The 19,296-nt window shown below is 41.8% G+C and overlaps 1 protein-coding gene across 4 annotated transcripts in view; it reads left to right on the forward strand.

The window, feature by feature from the left end:
* Positions 1-19,296, forward strand: part of LOC132836552 (mitogen-activated protein kinase kinase kinase kinase 5-like) — a 122,272-nt gene that overhangs the window by 16,815 nt on the left and 86,161 nt on the right. For all 4 annotated transcript variants that reach the window (XM_060855893.1, XM_060855894.1, XM_060855896.1 and 1 more), the window contains exon 2: positions 13,962-14,019. In XM_060855893.1, coding sequence (XP_060711876.1) covers positions 13,962-14,019 — 58 coding nt within the window. The remainder of the gene's footprint in view (positions 1-13,961; positions 14,020-19,296) is intronic.

The raw sequence follows: 19,296 nt of genomic DNA on the forward strand, positions 1-19,296 counted from the left end.
GGGATAAAGAGCAAGTACTCTAATTGGAAAGTTGTGATTGATTCCACTAGGACTTTATTCATTAGCAATAAGGAAAGAAGTAATATGACAGCTATAAAAGCTCTAGTTAGACCACACCTGGAATACTGTGTACAAAAGTAGGTACCACATCAGGGAGTGCAGTGTAGATTTACTGGAAATGATACTGGGACTCCATGTTTAATAGACTAATATCCATAGATTAAATTGGGTAGCAAAGACTTCCAGAGAATTACAAGTGTTTTACAGTAAATCTGTAATTTAGCATAAACAACAGTTTCCTCTTTTCCCTGCCAGATCAACTCTACACAAAGGAAGAACCCCGGCTTTTTAAAAAAAAATCACTTTGTTCAGGTATGTTATGATACATGTCTGAAACAGGTGGGACCTGAACTTGGGCTTTCTACCCCTGAGGTAGGACCACTACACTGCCACAAGAGTCCAGGTTGTACTTTTGAAAAACGCACCACCACAGAGTCTCACAACATGGAAACAGATCTTTCAGTCTAACTAGTCCTTGCTGACCAAGTTCCCAAACTAAACTATTCCACTTGCTTGCATTTGGCTCATATCCCTCTAAGCCTTTTCTAACCATGTACCTACCCAAATGTCTTTTAAATGTTGTAACTGTACTTGTATTCATGACTTCCTCTAGCAGCTCATTCCAAACACGAACCACTCTGTGTGAAAAAGTTGCCCCTTGTCCTTTCTAAAACCTTTTTCCTCTCCCCTTTAAAAATATGCCCATAGTTTTGGATTCCCCCAAAGTCAAGGGAAAAGACCCTTGCTATTTACCTTAACTATGTCCCTCATGACTTTATAAACCTCTATGATCGCCCCTCAATCTCCTACACTCCAATGGAAAAAAGGCCCAGCCTATTTTTGGAACTCAAGCCTTCCATTCCTTGTAAATCTTTTCTGAAGCCTCTCTAACTTAATAATATCCTTATTATAGCAGGGCAACCAAATCAACAGTTTGACAAATTACAAATTGGAACAAATGATAAGAACTGCCCATTGGGCCAGTGTAAGAACCCAACTCTTGATGGTTTCTAATCAACCTGTTCAGAATTGTTACGAGATGCCTCTGGAGAAGGTGGGTCTGCTCCAGAGTTCAATGCTGCTCTTAACCAACTCAGGAGCTGGTCTGATTGATCCTTAAAGGATTTTGAACATTGACACTCCAAGGGTTAAACTTTCTGGGAAGATTATGTAAATTAGGATTGTATTCCTAATCAAAAATGTTAAGGGATTACATTGGACATATGTCATAGACATCTCAACTGGCTCAACCAGTATTTATACTCCAGCATTAGTCTGCCTTTTCTCGCCCAACTCTGTCAAGATTGTAAAAAACTGAAAGAACTGCGGATGCTGTAAATCAGAAACAAAACCAGAAATTGTTGCTAAAACTCAGGCCTGGCAGCATCCGTAGAGAGAAATCAAAGTTAACATTTCAGGTTCAGCGACTCTTCCTCAGAATTGATGGTAGCTAGGAAAAAATTGGGTTTTTTTATGCAGAAGATAGGGTGGGGGGAGGGGATAAGAAGTAAATGATGGATAGAGGTATAGCGCAAAGAGAGAGAAAAGAACAGTTGGACAGAAAAAGGAGTGGACAAAGATCGAGAATAAATAGCTACTAATGGAGGTGTGTAATAGCAGACCATGTGATAACAAAACCTTGTGTGTGCAGTGATGATGGTAGGGTAAGGACATGGAACAAGGTGCCTCAAGTCCTAACATTGTTGAAGTCGATACTGAGTCCAGAAGGCTGTAGAGTTCCCAAGCAGAAAATTTGGTGTTCTTCCAGCTTGCACGGAACTTTGCTGAAGCACTACAGCAAGCCTGAGATAGGGATGGTGGCCAGGGAATGAGGTGGTGTGTTGAAGTGGTAGGCAACATTATGTCTGTCAACGTCATGTTTTATTCCCTTCTCCCTCATCTGCTTGTCTTGGTACGTAGGTAGAGATTACTTTCAGGGGTTTGATATCTAGGATCAGTGAACATGGAACTTGGCTTCTCAGAAGGAGCGAAATCAGAAAACATTTCTACATGCAAAGGTGATAGAAACTTGGAAGTCTCTTCCATACATGCCAGTTAATGCAAGGCAAATTGTTAATATAAAAACTGAGATTGAGAGGTTTTTGTTCACTGAAAGTATGAAGGATTATGGTACAAAGTTGGGTATTTGGAGTAAGATTGCAGATCAACTATAGTCTCACTGACAGATAGAATAGGCTGGGGATAAATTACATCTTTGTGTTCCTATATTCTTGCAAATTACTCTGTTCTCATGTCCATCACTCCAAGAATAAAATACTGAAAAAGAAGAGGGTGGAGTTGAGGGATAGAGTAGATTAGAGAGAGAGAGAGAGAGAGAGTAGCTCTTTATTTGTCATTTCTACCATATAGAACTGCTATAGTAAAAATGAGACAGCGTTCCTCCAGGACTGAGGGTGCTACATGAACAGCACTAACTGCACCATCATACACGGCATAAAGCGCATAAGAAGTGCAAGACCTGCAAATTACATGTAATAGAAGAATGATAAATAATAGACATATTTCTAGCAGCAATTCAAAGTCATGCAAATAATTTCAGATGGGAAAGAGTCTGATTATACTGTGTTTAGGAGCCTGACAGCTTGGGGGATGAGACTATTGCACAGTCTGGCCGTGAGAGACCGTATGCTCCGGTATCCTCTGCCAGATGGCAGGAGGGAGAAGAGTTTGGGTCAATGGTGTGTGGGGTCTTCCACAATGCTGTTAGCCTTTCAGATGCAGCATGTGGTGTAAATGTCTGAAATGGAGGTAAGTGAGAGCCCAATGATCTTCTCAGATGTCCTCACTATCCGTTGTAGGTTCTTAATGATCTGAGACAGTGCAATTCCTGAACCAGGCAGAGATGCAGCAGCTCAGTATACTGTCAATAAACTCTGTGTAGAATGTGGTGAGGATGGGGGAGGAATGTTCGTGGACTTAAGGGATATGCAGAAAAGGTGGGTTAAATGATGTTTGGGGATAGAGAGAAAGTGGGTGGTTGGAGGGGAGAGGTGTAAATTTAACAGATTATTTTCTTTGTTGAACCTTTCTTTTTCCTGAAAATTGTTAAATTGATTTTCAAATGTATATCTATACCACTGAAACTGCTAGCTTTCTTTTTGAATTGTAGCTCCTACCAGTAGGGATATCAATTTCCTTACGTTAGCCATCTTCTCTGGCACAGATGGGATACTCTTAGCTGGTGCTCTGCAGTTAGTGTTGTGGTTTTCTCTCAGTCAATCACTGTTGTTTTGTCAGATTGGAAGTGCTGCTCTAGCTGCAGCCTGTGCATTGCACTTGTGCACCTCATGAACAGGAAGCGTTATTTGCATAAAACCAGCAGAGAGGATAGTGCAAGTTTGCTAGGCCCAAAACACAGCATTATTATTTGGCATAAAGCTTCACTGTGAAACCATTCAGTATCTCATCAAAGTCAGAACCCCAATTTAATGGCAGACAAGCCCTGAATTTTCATGTACAGTCTCACTCCCACTGAGACAAGTCAAACAGTTCGCTATTGCATGCACATGCAAGTGGATCATCAGCAGAATTGGGTTCCTCTGTGATCTGTAACTTCATGGCTTGCATAACCCTCACTCCACCATGACCACCGAGCAGGTGGTCAGCCCTGATTCAATGAGGCATGTAAGAGAGTATGTATGACATGTCTAAATAAAATAAATATCCATCTGGTGAAGCTAAATAGCAGAAATTGACTGAGCTAAGTGATCCTTTAACCAGTCCTGCCACATCCAATATTACATAATAGTTGATGCTCAAACAATTAAGAGAAGAAAACATAGAGGTACTGTAATGGTAATGTCACTGGACTAGTAATACAGAGGCCCAGGCGAATCATTCAAGTCCCACCATAGCAGCTGGCAGAATTTAAATTCCGTTCATAAATCTGGAATTTAAATCTCATCTCCGTGATGGTAACCAGGAAACTAACATTGATTCTTGTTAAAACCCTTCTTGTTCATAAATGTCTTTAGGGAAGGAAATCTAATATATCTACCTTATCTAATCTATATATGCCTCCAAATCCATAGCAATGTTGTTAACTATTAAATTAACACTGAAGTTGTCCAGCAAGCCACTGGGTTCTTGGGTAACCTATCAAAGTATTTTAAATATTCTCAACAATGAGGGAGCCCAGTATGTAAGTGCAAAACATAAGGCTGAAGTGTCAACAATCATCTTGGACAGAAATGTTAATTGGATGGTCCAGCTCAACATCCTATGAGGTCACCTGCATCACAGATGTCAAAGTCTTGAGTGAATTCATTTCAAGTCCACTTCAGTTTCTGGTTAATAGTAACTCCCAGGATGTTGATAGTAGGGTATTCAGTGATGACAGTGCCATTGAATATCAAAGGGGGATGATTAGATTCTGTCTTATTGGAAGTGGTCATTGCTTGGCACTTGTATGACATGGATATTGTTTGCTACTTGTCAGCTGAAATCTGGATATTATTTAGGTATTGCTGAATTTGTATATGAACTGCTTCAGTATCTGAGGAGTCATGAATGGTGTTGAACATTGTTTGCTGATGATTGCATATTATCACTTATGACCTTATGATGGAGGGAAGGTCTTTGATGAAGCAGCTGAAGATGGTTGGGCCTAGGACATTATTCTGAAGAACTCCTGCATAGATGTCCTGGATCTAAGATGACTAAACTTCAACAACAACAGCCATCTTTCATGTGTTAGGTATGACTCCAGCCAGCAGATAATTTTCCTCCTGATTCCAACTGAAGCTAATTTTGCTGAGGATCCTTGATGCCACACCCAGTCAAATATGGCATTGATGCCAAGGGCAGTCATTATTATTACACCTCTGGAATTCAACTCTTTTGTCCACTAGAACCAAGGCTGCAATATGGATTGAATTGCATAATGGAATACTGTGATGCTGGAGATCTCTGGAGGAGGCTAAGATAGATCATCCAATTGGTACTTTTGGCTGAAGACTGTTGTAAATATGTCAGTCTTATCTTTTGCATCGATATGCTCGGCTCCACCAATATTTAGAATGGGGATATTTGCAGAACCTCCTACACCACTGAGTTGTTTATTTGTTTACTGCTATTCACAACTGAATGTGGGAGATCTGATCCGTTGGTTGTGAAATTGCTTAACCCTACCTATCACTTGCTGCTTGGCATGGGAAAAGTCTTGTTTTGTAGCTTCACCAGCTTGATACCTCCATTTTTAGGTATTCCTGATGCTGTTCCTAGCATGCCTTTTTGTATTCTTCATTGAACTAGCTTGATAGTCATGGTAGCATGGAGGAATATGCAAGGTTAGGAGGTTGAAGATTGTTTTAGAGTAGAGTTCTGCTATGCTGATGGCTCACAGCACCTTATGGATGCCCAGTCTTGAGTTGCTAGATCTGTTCAAAACAGTAGTAATGCCACACAAGGAGGAGGATAATCTCAATGTGAAGACTAGCTTCATCTCCATAAAGACAGTGCAGCAGTCAGTCTGACCAATGCTGTCTTGAACAGATACATCAATGTGAGTTGTGTCTTTTAGCACTGGCCAGCTCAGTCATTAATGATGCTGCAAAGCCACTCTTGATGATGGACATTGAACTCAGCCATTTAAAACCCATCATGTGCTCTTGTCACTCTCAGTGCCTCCTCTGGATGGTTTTCAGCATGATACCTCGGCCAAAGGGAGCAGTTCATGGTTATTAGCTGGAGGTTTCCTTGCACATCTTTGACCACAGTATCAATATTGAGGACTCGAGGGGCAACTTCCTCCCTAACCTCACAGTGGGAAATTACAGCAGGCAAAGGACTGTAAGGTTGGAGTGGGAGCATGGCGGAGAATTAAACTGTGAGGGACAGGAAGCCGGGCATCATGCTTGCAGACTCGATGATGGTGTTTTGTGAAGTGGTGACAAATTTGGTTTGGGTCTTTGGGCCTTTCCCCATTTCTACGAGTTCCTCTTTCTTAAAAGAACAACCAATAAAGTAAGCACACATCTCAAACAGACTGACAGTGTAGTCCAGAATTAGACTTTGCTCTGATATATTTCTCTATACTAGAACATGGATAACACTTCATAAGGTTAATAGGCTTTGAAACAATACACTAAAAACATATAAAGTGCTTCAGATATTTATTTTTCTTTTGCTTTTATTTTTTCAAGTCCTGAATCAGAAGATTGTGGCTTCAATTCCTATTCCAGAACTCATAAATCTATGGTGACACTTCAAATACAGTATTGACGTTGTGCTGTCTTTTAGATGAGTTGGTGAAAGGATAGAGCATAAAGGGACAGCAATAAAAACAATTTCTGATAAAATCTGGAATACTACGTACAACTCTGGGCACCACACCTAAGAAAAAATATATTTGGAAGGCGATAGTGAAGATCCACAACCAGATCATTGAAACCGAGAAAAAAGGAGTAGGAGTAGGCTATTAAATATGATCATACCACGTTCCCACTTTAGCCTCATACTCTTTGATCCTTTTAGTTCTAAAAACTATATCCTCCTTGAGAGCATTCAATGTTTTGACCACAACCCCTTTCTATGGTAGAAGATTCCACAAGCTCATCACTCTCTGGGTGAAGAAATTTCCCCTTATCTCAGACCTAAAAATACCTAACTCATATCGTTAGGCTGTGACTTCTGGTTCTTGACTCCCTAGTCATCAGGAACAGCCTTCCTGCATTTATCCTGTACAGTGCTGATAGAATTTTATAGGTTTCTATGAAAATCCAACTTCATTCTTCTAAACTCCGGTGAAAATAGCCCTAACTGATCCAGTCTTTCCTCATATATCAGTCCTGCCATCCCAGAAATCAGTCTGGTATATCTTTGTTGCACTTTTTCCATAGCCAGAACATCCTTCCTTGGATAAAGAGACCAAAACTGCTCACAGTGCTCCAGGTATGGTCTCACCAAGGCCCTGTACGATTGCAGCAAAATATCCTAATCCAGCATTCCAATCTTTTCACAATGAAGGCCAACATAACATTGTTCAATGCCTGCTCCACTTGCATGCTTACTTCCAATGACTGGTGTTCTAGGACACCAAGTTTCTTTGCACCTCTCACTTTCCCAATCTATTGCTATTCAGATAATAATCTGCCTTCCTGTTTTGCTACCAAAGTAGATAATCTCTCATTATTCACATTATATATCAACAGGCATGCATTTCACCATTCACTCAATTTGTCCAAATCACAATGAAGCATCTCTGCATCCTCCTCACTGTTTACCCTCCCACTCAGCTTTGTGTCGTCTGCAAACTTGGAGATATTACATTTAGTTTCCTCATTTAAATCATGAATACATATTGTGAATAGCTGGTTCCAAGCACTCATCTCTGCAATACTGGCTGCTACTTGTTTATTCCTACTCTTTGTTTCTTGTCTGTAGTTCTCCACCCAGTTCTCTATCCATGTCAGTACACTGCCCTCAATCCCACGTGATTTAATTACATGTTAATTTCTTATGTGGCACCTTATTGAAAGCCCTCTGAAAGTCCAAGTAAACCACCTTGACTGGTTCTTGATATCAACTCTACCAGTTACATTCTTGAAAAATTCAAGTAGATCAATAAAACATGGTTTCCCTTTCATAAATCCTTGCTGACTTCACCCAATCCTGTCATTGTTTAGCAAGTGCTCTGCTAATAAATCTTTTATAATGGACTCCATATCTCCATTGGGTTGGATTATGAGGAGAGACCACATAAACTAGGTTTGTATTCCCTGCAGCATAGGAGGTTCAGTATTGAGTGATTAAATTAGACTTTTGTTATGAACTGAGCTACAGGACAAGTCAGATTCCAGAATGAAATCTGGCTTGATTGATTTTTGTTTTGTTTTGTTCTGTTCGTTAATGTAGTGGTTTGTCACTGAGACATAGTCACATAAGGCTGTAATTTTTAAACAACTGAACAGAAGTTGATTGCACAAAAGAAAAACAACAGATTAAGCCATCTAAATATATACAACAAAATGATCTCCAAAACACACAGCACACAAAATTTTGACCTGTTTCCCAAAACTGGACTCAAATCCACCCATCTCAGCTTCTTGGGATTCTACCTAACAGCCTCCTGACAGTTTCCTTAACTTGGATTGTGGAGACAATTCAACGAGTCATTTCCAAATTGGCTGACATGAACTTTTCACAAATCTGATTGCCTAACATTGTCAGTTTTAATATCCCTCCAGGATTCTAATCAAAATACCACGAGTGTATCCACCTCAACGTACTGCCCAATGACCTTATTTCAACCATCAACTAAAGAAAGCATTGCTGATCAGTGTTGCATTGGCATTTGAGAGATTTTATTGTGTACAAATGCCATGGTTTCCAACATTACAACAATTAATATGTTTTGAAGGTACATATTTGGTTGTAAGATGTGTTCGGACGTCCTGTGGTTTTGGAAGGCGCTATGAAAATGTGACATCTTGCTTCCTGTCCTGAGTTAGCTGAGCAGCTCATTATGATATGTTGGGGACTCTACTGACCAGTTGCTCTGTTGTTTAACACTGATGACCACAACTGATGACAATGACCCCATCATGACATATTGCTGTCAACAATGCTGGTTCCTGTTATGAACTGGTTCAGAATGTAACTTCCTGTTTACTTGTTTATTGTTGTAATGGAAGCTTGTTGTTATAAGAGAGCTATTAGCAACTGTTCCACTGCTGCAGTTTGTACTGAGTGGGTTGATGTCTGAATTGTAGTGAGGGGGCTGGATTGCTAGACTATTAACCAACATCAACTAAAAGGAGAAAGGGTTTGAAATCATTGGCCTATCCCAAAAGTGCATCAGATTAAACTCAATGTTTTCACTGTCATTAACATTGTTAAAAGTTCATTTCTGATCTCATATCTGCAATGCAGTCAGTGTACAGACTGGAACCATCTCCAGCCTGGTACACTAACAGCCTCCAGATGACATACAGTCCAGGCTAACAGTGTGGCTGAGCTGGTACCTGTGAATGTACCTTTATGTGGTCAGCCTCAAGGGATCCATTTGTCATCCTGTGCTTTGAAAACTGCCTGCAACATGCATGGCATACACTGTGGACAGCCACCACTAAAATTACACTACCTGGTGGATCTCTCCTCAGGCATGTGGAAATGCAGTGGACCAAATGCTGGTTCAAAGGCAGCATCCTGGCAATGCTAGGTTGCCATAACTATAATAATTGATTAAGGGTTCCTGCCCAAAAAGTTGATTTTCCTGCTCCTCGGATGCTGTATGACCTGTTTTTCCAGCACCATTCTAATCTTGACTGTGATCTCCAGCATCTGCAATCCTCACTTTTGCCTAGAGAATTTTCAAAAGTTGATTGGAGGCGAATGCTCGCAGGGAAAGGGACAGTTGGAAAATGGAAAGCTTTGAAAAATGAGATAATGAGAGTCCAGAGACAGTATATGCCTATTAGGGTGCAGGGCAAGGCTTGTAGATATAGGGAATGCTGGATGACTAGAGAAATTGGGGTTTTTGTCAAGAATAAGAAGGAAGCGTATGTCAGAAATAGACAGCAGAGATTGAGTGAAACCCTAGAAGTGTATAAAGGCAGTAGGAGTATACATACAGGGAAATCAGGAGAGCCAAAAGGGTACATGAGATAGCTTTAGCAAATGTGGTTAAGGAGAATCCAAAGGCATTCTATAATTACATTAAGGACAACTAGGGAGACAAAAAGCCCCCTTAAGAATCAGCATATATGTCTTTATATGTGGAACCACAGGAGATGGGAGAGATACTAAACAAGAATTTTGCATCAGTGTTAACTGTGGAGAAGGATATGGGTGATAGAGAACATGGGGAAATAAATAGTGACATCTTGAACAATGTCCATAATACAGAGGAGATGGTGCTGGATGTCTTAAAATGCAGAGACGTGGATAAATCCCGGGATCCGATCAGGAGAACCCTAAAACTCTGTGGGAAGCCAGACCCCTTGCTGAGATATTTGTATCATTGATAGCCACAGGTGAGGTGCCAGAAGACTGGAGATTGTCTAATATTGTGCCTCTATTTGAAAAAGATGGTAAGGAAAAGCCAGGGAACTATAGACCGGTAAACCTGACATCGATGGTGGGCAAGTTATTGGAGGGAATCCTGAGGCCAGGATTTACATGAACTTGGAAAGGCAAGAACTGTTTAAGGATAGCCAGTATGGTTTTGTGCATGGGCTGTTATGTCTCACTGATCTAGTTGAGTTTATTGAAGAAGTAACGAAGAGGATTAATGAGTGCAGAGTGGCGGACATGATCTAAATGGACTACGTAATGTGTTCCTCATGGTAGACTGACGAGCAAGATTAGATCACATAGAATACATGGAGAACTTGACATTTGGATACAAAATTGGCTCAATGGTAAAAGACCCAGGGCGGTGGTGGTGGTTGTTTTTCAGACTGGAGACCTGTGCTACAATGATCGGTGCTGGGTTCACTGCTTTTTGTCATTTATATAAAATATTTGGATGTGAACATTGGAGGTACAGTTAGTAAGTTTGCAGGTGACACCAAAATTGGAGGTGTAGTGGACAGCGAAGAATATTACAATGGGATCTTGATTAGATGGGCCAATGGGCTGAGGAGTGGCAGATGGAGTTTAACTAAGATAAATGTGAGGTGCTATACTTGGAAAGGCAAATCAGAGCACTTCTACATTTAATAATAAGGTCCTGGGAAGTGATGCTGAATAAAGAGACCTTGGAGTGCAGGTTCATAGTTCATTGAAAGTAGAATTGCATGAAGAAGACATTTGGTAAGCTTGCCTTCATTGGTCAGTGCACTGAGTACAGGAGTTGGGATGAAATGTTGCAGCTGTACAGGTCATTGTTTAGGCCAGTTTTGGAATATCGCAGGCAATTCGGGTCTCCCTGCTTTAGGAATAATGTGCGGTAAAGACAAGCCAGGGAACTATAGACCGGTGAGCCTGACCTTGGCGGTAGGCAAGTTGTTGGAGGGAATCCTGAGGGACAGGATGTACATGTATTTAGAAAGGCAAGGACTGATTCAGGATAGTCAAACATGGCTTTGTGCGTGGGAAATCATGTCTCACAAACTTGATTGAGTTTTTTGAAAAAGTAACTAAGAAGATTGATGAGGGCAGAGCAGTAGATGTGATCCATATGAACTTCAGTAAGGCGTTCGACAAGGTTCCCCATGGGAGACTGATTAGCAAGGTTAGATCTCAGGGAATACAGGGAGAAGTAGCCATTTGGATACAGAACTGGCTCAAAGGTAGAAGACAGAGGGTGGTGGTGGAGGGTTGTTTTTCAGACTGGAGGCCTGTGACCGGTGCTGGGCCCTCTACTTTTCATCATTTACATAAATGATTTGGATGCGAGCATAAGAGGTACAGTTAGTAAGTTTGCAGATGACACCAAAATTGCAGGTGTAGTGGACAGCAAAAAGGGTTTCCTCAGATTACAACAGGATCTGGACCAGATGGGCCAATGGGCTGAGAAGTGGCAGATGGAGTTTAATTCAGATAAATGCGAGGTGCTGCATTTTGCGAAAGCAAATCTTAGCAGGACTTATACACTTAATGGTGAGGTCCTCAGGTGTGTTGCTGAACAAAGAGAACTTGGAGTGCAGGTTCATAGCTCCTTGAAAGTGAAGTCGCAGGTAGATAGGATAGTGAAGAAGGCGTTTGGTATGCTTTTGTTTATCGGTCAGAGTACCGAGTACAGGAGTTGGAAGGTCATGTTGCGGCTGTACAGGACATTGGTTAGGTCACTCTTGGAATATTGCGTGCAATCCTGGTCTCCTTCCTATCGGAAAGATGTTGTGAAACTTGAAAGGGTTTAGAAAAGATTTACAAGGATGTTGCCAGGGTTGGAGGATTTGAGCTACAGGGAGAGGCTGAAGAGGCTGGTGCTGTTTTCCCTGGAGTGTCGGAGGCTGAGGGGTGACCTTATTGAGGTTTACCCTGGGGTCAGGGAGTCCAGAACTAGAGGGTATAGGTTTAGTTTGAAAGGGGAAAGATATGAAAGAGACCTAAGGGGCAATTTTTTCACACAGAAGGTGGTACGTGTATGGAGTGAGCTGCCAGAGGAAGTGGTGGAGGCTGGTACAATTGCAACATTTAAGAGGCATTTGGATGGGTATATGAATAGGAAGGGTTTGGAGGGATATGGGCCGGGTGCTGGCAGGTGGGACTAGATTGGGTTGGGATATATGGTCGGCATGGACAGGCTGGACCGAAGGGTCTGTTTCCGTGCTGTACATCTCTATGATTCTATGATTCTAAAACTTGAAAGGGTTTATAAAAGATTTACAAGGATGTTGTTAGGATTGGAGGGTTTGAGCTTAAGGGAGAGGCTGAATAGGCTGGGGCTATTTTCCTTGGAGTATGAGAAGCTGAGGGGCGACCTTATAGGCATTTATAAAATGATGAGGGGTGCGGAAAGGGTGAATAGCCAAGGTCTTTTCCTTGGTGTGGGGAGTCCAGAACTAGAGGTCGTAGGTTTAAAGTGAGAGGAGAAAGATTTAAAAGGGATCTAAGAGGCAACTCTTTCATGCAGAGGGTGATGCATGTCTGGAATGAGCTGTCAGAGGAAGTGGTAGAGGCTGGTACAATAACAAAATTTAAAATACATCTTGACATATATGAATAGGAAGTGTTTAGAGGGAAATGGGCCAAGTGCTGGCAAATGGGACTAGATTAATTAGGATATCTGGTCAGCATGGATGAATTGGACCGAAGGGTCTGTTTCTGTGCTGTAGAATTTTAAGACGCTGTGACTCTTAAGTCAGAAGGCACCGTGAGCAAAATGTTAATTTCTGTGGTCAGATTGAATCTTGAGCTCGTTGTCCAAATCTGAAAGAAAGAAACTTTCACAACCTTTGCATAACCCCAAACTGCTTTTTGGCCAATAAATACTTTTGAGGGATAGTCACTTTTGTCATGTAGAAATCACAGCTGAATCTTTGCACAGCAAGCTCCCACAAACAGCAATGTGATAATGACTACATAATCGTTGTTGTAATCTTGGTTGAGGGATGAACATTGACCAGAGAAAACTGCCATGTTTTTCTCAAAAGATTGCCTCACGATTTTTTGTGTCTACTTGAGAGGGCAGTTGGATACTAAGCTTAATGTCACATCTGAAAGACAATATCCTGACAACAGTGTAGTGTTCCATGCAGTACTGGAGTTTCAGCATCAAATTTGTCCTCCAGTCTCTAGAATATAGCTTGAATATTCTGACGTAGAGACTTTTGGGATGGCTATGCTCCATGCCAAGTGGAGGGGGCAGGTTTATGACCGGATCTGGAGCTCCTTCCAGAAGTGAAACAGTCATTGTAAGTCTGATGGGGAGAAGTACTAGTCAGAGGCACTGAAGGTCAACAATCTAGTAGGCTGGTACAAACCAAAGCTCAACATCCCATCTATTATTTGTGCACAGGTGTGTGGACTAGCCATTCATCCCAGTTATTGAGTCTGAGTAACGCTGAAGTCATTGGTGACTCATTCTCAGTCAAGTGTTGCCCCACAGACATTAGCTTAACCTTTAGCTGTTGGTTTGCAAGTTCACACATCAGTCTGACAACCACACCAGTCTACATGTGGAATGGAACAGTGAATGGACTCTATCGGTTTCAATCATGAAATAAACAATTTCCTACAGCATTGATATCGCACTCAAGGCAATGTAAAACTCTGTACACCGTCCCATCAAATACCTCAAGGGTAGATAGGGCACAGGTTAAATACAGAGCAAAGCTCCCTCGACATTTTACTGTTGCATTAAAGTGCTTACTGTGATATTTTTCTAAATCATTGAGGTGTTGGAGTGCATCTCAGTCTGGTAATATTACATTCTTTCACAAGACGTGTGAGATGGAAACCTTTTAATAAAATTCTTGTGTGTTTATCTTTAGGCAAGACACAAACAGACTGGGAATCTGGCTGCAGTAAAGCTCATCAAAATGGAACCCGGTAAGAATTTTGACTCAAGCATTGACACAGCAATTCCTTGTCTCTCAGATGGAATCCAGTAGATGTTCCAACAAATGACAAACTCGTGGGCTCAGGGAACAACTCAACTTCCAAATCAGCAGAATGTCTGTTGACTTATCCCATCCGGCTGAACATCAACTGCACTGATCATTTTGTGATCACTGACCTAATTTGTTTACTGATCCTGGATTGTTTTGATTTTAAGTTCTCACCTTTGCTTTAAAATCCCTGTGTGGTCTTACTCCTCCCAATCTCTGTAACCTGCTCTATCTTTACAACTCTCCAAACATCTGCACTCTTCCAATTCTGGTTTCATACATAGACAATAGACAGTAGGTACAGGAATAGGCCATTTTGCCCTTCAAGCCAGCACCACTGTTGATTATGATCATGGCTGATCATCCTCAATCAGTATCCTGTTGCTGCCTTATCCCCATAACCCTTGATTCCACTATCTTTAAGAGCTCTATCCAACTCTTTCTTGAAAGTATCTAGAGACTGGGCCTCCACAGCCTTCTGGGGCAGAGCATTCCATACACCCACCACTCTGAGTGAAGAAGTTTCTCCTCAACTCTGTTCTAAGTGACCTACCCCTTATTTTTAAACTGTGTCCTCTGGTTCGGGACTCACCCATCCACAGAAACATGCTTCCTGCCTCCAGAGTGTCCAATCCTTTAATAATCTTATACGTCTCAATCAGATCCCCTCTCAGCCTTCTAAACTCACGCGTATACAAGCCCAGTCGCTCCAATCGTTCAGCATAAGATAGTCCTGCCATTCCGGGAATTGACCTTGTGAACCTACGCTGCACTCCCTCATTAACCAGGATGTCTTTCCTTAAATTTGGAGACCAAAACTGTGCGCACTACTCCAGGTGCGGTCTCACCAGAGCCCTGTACAGCTGCAGAAGGACCTCTTTGCTTCCAAACTCAATTCCTCTTATGAAGGCCAGCATGCTATTAGCCTCCTTCACTACCTGCTGTACCTGCATGCTTGCTTTCATGGACTGATTTACAAGAACACCCAGATCTCTCTGTACTGCCCCTTTACCTAACTTGACTCCATTTAGGTAGTAATCTACCTTCCTGTTCTTGCCACCAAAGTGGATAACCATATATTTATCCACATTAAATTTCATCTGCCATGCATCCATCCACTCACCTAACCTGTCCAGGTCACCCTGTATTCTCCTAACATCCTCCTCACATTTCACCCTGCCACCCAGCTTTGTGTCATCACCAAATTTACTAATATTACTTTTAATACCTTCATCTATATCATTAATGTACATTGTAAAAAGCTGCGGTCCCAGCACTGATCCCTGCGGTACACCACTGGTCACCACCTGCCATTCTGAAAGGGAGCCGTTTATCACTACTCTTTGTTTCCTGTCAGCCAACCAATTTTCAATCCATGTCAGTGTTTTGTCCCTATTACCATGTGCCCTAATTTTGCTCACTACCCTCGTTGTGGGACTTTATCAAAGGCTTTCTGAAAGTCCAGGTATACTACATCCACTGGATATTCCTTGCCTACCTTTAGAGTTACATCCTCAAAAAATTCCAGAAGATTATCAAGCATGATTTCCCCTTCATAAATCCATGCTGACTCTGACCTATCCTGTTACTGCTATCCAGATGTGTCATAATTTCATCCTTTATAATTGAAAAATAGCATTTTTTCCACCACTGAGGTCAGACTAACTGGTCTATAATTCTCTGTTTTCTCTCTCCCTCCTTTCTTAAACAGTGGGACAACATTAGCCACTTTCCGATCTGCAGGAACTGATCCTGAATCTATAGAACATTGGAAAATGATCACCAATGCATCCATGATTTTTAGAGCCACCTCCTTCAGTACCCTGGGATGCAGACCATCAGGCCCCGAGGACTTATCAGCCTATATACATATCCTTGATTTTAATCACTTCTCTCCACAATTTCCTGAGCCACTGACTCACTCTGTTTGGTCTTAGGCTTCCATTCTTCTGCCCCTTTATGCTGTAAGGAAAACTGCTGACTTTACATAATACTGCACAATGCTGACTGGTGTCCACCATCTTTCAATAATCATGAACTGGGTGCCACAAAATTCTCATCTACTCCTGATATTATCCCAAGGGTAGGGCTTTTTGAAAAAAACTGCCTTGTGCAAGTGCATAGTCATAGCATGCAAATGTCTTTTAAGTACAAACCTGTCACAGCCTGGTGAAATGCTCATCATGCTGGAGACACCTCTACATCTCATAACACAATCAGGAAACTTAAATTTCATATCCAATCTGATTAAGATACCCCACATTCCATGCTTCCTGCTGTTGTAAATTCCATAATATCTCCCCTATTGTGTGTGTGATAGGATGAAACTGTGTGGGTTACAGTGAAGACCATGCCATGGGATACAGTGACACCATGCATAGGATATGATAACACTGTGTGAGATATGATAGCACAGTGGATTCTTTTATATTCATTTGTGGGTGTCACTGGCTGGTCAGCATATAATGCCCATCCCTAGTTGCCCTTGAGAAGGTGGTGGTGAGCTGGCTCCTTGAACTGCTGTGGGTTGACCCATAATGCCATTAGGGAAGGAAATCCAGGATTTTGACCCAGCCACCGTGAAGGAACGGTGATACTTTTCCAAGTCAGGATGGTGAATGGTTTGGGGAGGTGGGGGCGGCGAACTGGTAGGTGGTGTGGTCAGCATTTAATGCCCATGCCTAGTTGCCCTTGAGAAGGTGGTGGTGAGCTGGCTCCTTGAACTGCTGTGGGTTGACCCATAATGCCATTAGGGAAGGAAATCCAGGATTTTGACCCAGCCATTGTGATGGAACGGTGATACTTTTCCAAGTCAGGATGGTGAGTGGTTTGGAGGGGTGGGGGCGGCGAACTGGCAGGTGGTGGGGTTCCAGTGTACCTGCTGCCCTTGTCCTTCTGGATGGAAGTGGTTGTGGATTTGGAAAGTGCTATCTGAGGATCTTGGATGAATTCCTGTAGTGCCTGTTTAGATAGTACACACTGCTGCTACTGAGTGTCGGTGGTGGACTGAGTGGATGCTTGTAGATGTGGTGCCAGTTGAATAGGCTGCTTTGTCCTGGATGGTGTCAAGCTTTTTCAGTGTTGTTGGAGCTGCACCCATCCAGGCAGTTAGGGAGTATTCCATCACACTCATGACTTGTAGATGATGGACAGGCTTTGGGGATTTCGGCGGTGAGTTACTTGCTGCAATATTCCAAGCCTCTGACCTGCTTTTGTAGCCATTATGTTTATTTGGTGAGTCTAGTGAGTTTCTGGTTGATGGTTACCATGAGGATATTGAGAGTGGGGATTCAGTGATTGTAAGATCATTAAATGTCAAGGGGCGGTGATTAGATTGTCTCTTATTGCTAATGGTCATAGCCTGGCATTTGTGTGGCCCGAATGCTACTCGCAATTTGTCAGCCCAAGCCTGGATATTGACCAGACCTTGTTGCATTTGAATATGGACTGCTTCGGTATCTAAAGAGTCGCAAGTGGTGCTGAATGTTGTGCAATTATCAATGAACATCCCACTTATGATGGAGGGAAGGTGAATGATGAAGCAGTTGAGGATAGTTGGGCCCAGAATACTATCCTGAGGAACACCTGAGGATACGGTATAGAGGCACATTGTGTGGGATATAATAACATTGGGTATGGGTTACAGTGGTGCAGAGTATGGAAAACATTAGAACTGCATGGATTACAGTAGCACTCTGCATTGGTTACCATGGTTTACAATGGCACTGTGCATGGGATCCAGTACCACTGTACATATGACATAACAACATTGTGTGTAGGGTATGGTAACATTGTGTGGGTTTCAATGACTGTGGACACAATACAGAGTGTGTGGGTTACAATGGCAGAGTGTGTAGGATAAGATTAATCTGTGTTTGAGGTACAATCAGGCTAACTTCTGAGATAAACAGATGTCACAGACTCAATGTCCTTCTATGTCACTGATATTTTAAAAGATTTTTTTATTGATTATTCTTTTAGAATTAGAGCTGAGTGCTTTTTAATATTTGGATTGTTTTCAAATTCTCAGTTGAGTCTGTTACTTTCACTACGATATAAGTTTCACACGCACCAGTCACATTTCAATTCTCCGACCCAAGTTGGGATTCTTAGTTATTAACTGAAGACAGTATAGAATCAAGGGGCTGTTTTACCACATGGGGCATCACAGTTCAACCTAAACTTTTCCTTAGCTGAATTCCACATCCAGTTATGGTCAGTGGACAGTAATCAGGAAAAATGCATACCTGGTTAGGTCTCTCGTTTTCGAATCCTGGGTGATTGAAATGTATTGCAGCAAATCCTTACCCCGGTCCAATTCTGCACAAACTAACAATTGGCTTGGAGTCTACTTAAATGAGATTTGTTGTTGTCCAGGCAGTTTAGAGCCAGTTTACATCATTTTTGTCTGTTTTTATGATTTATATCTAGAACACTGTGGCTATCTTTATCTTCATCTCTCTGTCTCTCTCTCTGTCTCTCTGTCTCTTTCTCTCTCTCTCTATTTCCAACTGTCTTCTCATTCTGTTCAGCTATTACTCTTTCTCTGTAGCTATGATTCCTGCTCTGTGTATGTCTCTGTCCATCTCATTAATATTTCACTCCATTAAGGGTGCAGTATAACTGCAAGTTGCAGTTCTGTCTCTCTCTGTCTCTGTTGGCACTTCTATCTGTATCTCACTCATTCTGTGTTTTCCATTATGTTTCTGTTGCTGTCACTGTCTTTTTATGTCTTATTACCTCAGTGATACTTTTGCCATTGTTTGTGTGTGTGAGAGAGAGACATGTCTGTATGTGTATGTATCTCTCCTACTGTCAAAACCTTTGTTTCTGTCTGTATTTTTCTATATATTGCTCTTTATGTGTGTCCATCTTAATGTGTAGCTCTGTGTGTCTCAATGTCTAGTTTTCTTTTTCTCTCTCTCTGACTTTGTATGTCTTTCTCGTCTATGTACCTGTTTCTCTCTCTCTCTCGCTCTCTCTCTCTCTCTCTCTCGCTCTCTTCCCCCCCCACCAAGCCTGTGCGAAACTTTTAAAATATTTTGGCACATCATAGTCACTGTGTATCTGTCTCTCATGTCCACTGACTCTTCATGCCACTGACCCTCAGTTCCCATGATCTGACTCAAAGCAATGTCTCCAGTGTGAATATTCTTGAGAGTAATTATTTGGCTGTGTTTTGAAGTGGTTTCTTGTGAGCCCTGTTTCAAAGCTTTAA

Source organism: Hemiscyllium ocellatum, chromosome 47 (assembly GCF_020745735.1).
Source record: "Hemiscyllium ocellatum isolate sHemOce1 chromosome 47, sHemOce1.pat.X.cur, whole genome shotgun sequence".
Lineage (NCBI taxonomy): Eukaryota > Metazoa > Chordata > Chondrichthyes > Orectolobiformes > Hemiscylliidae > Hemiscyllium > Hemiscyllium ocellatum.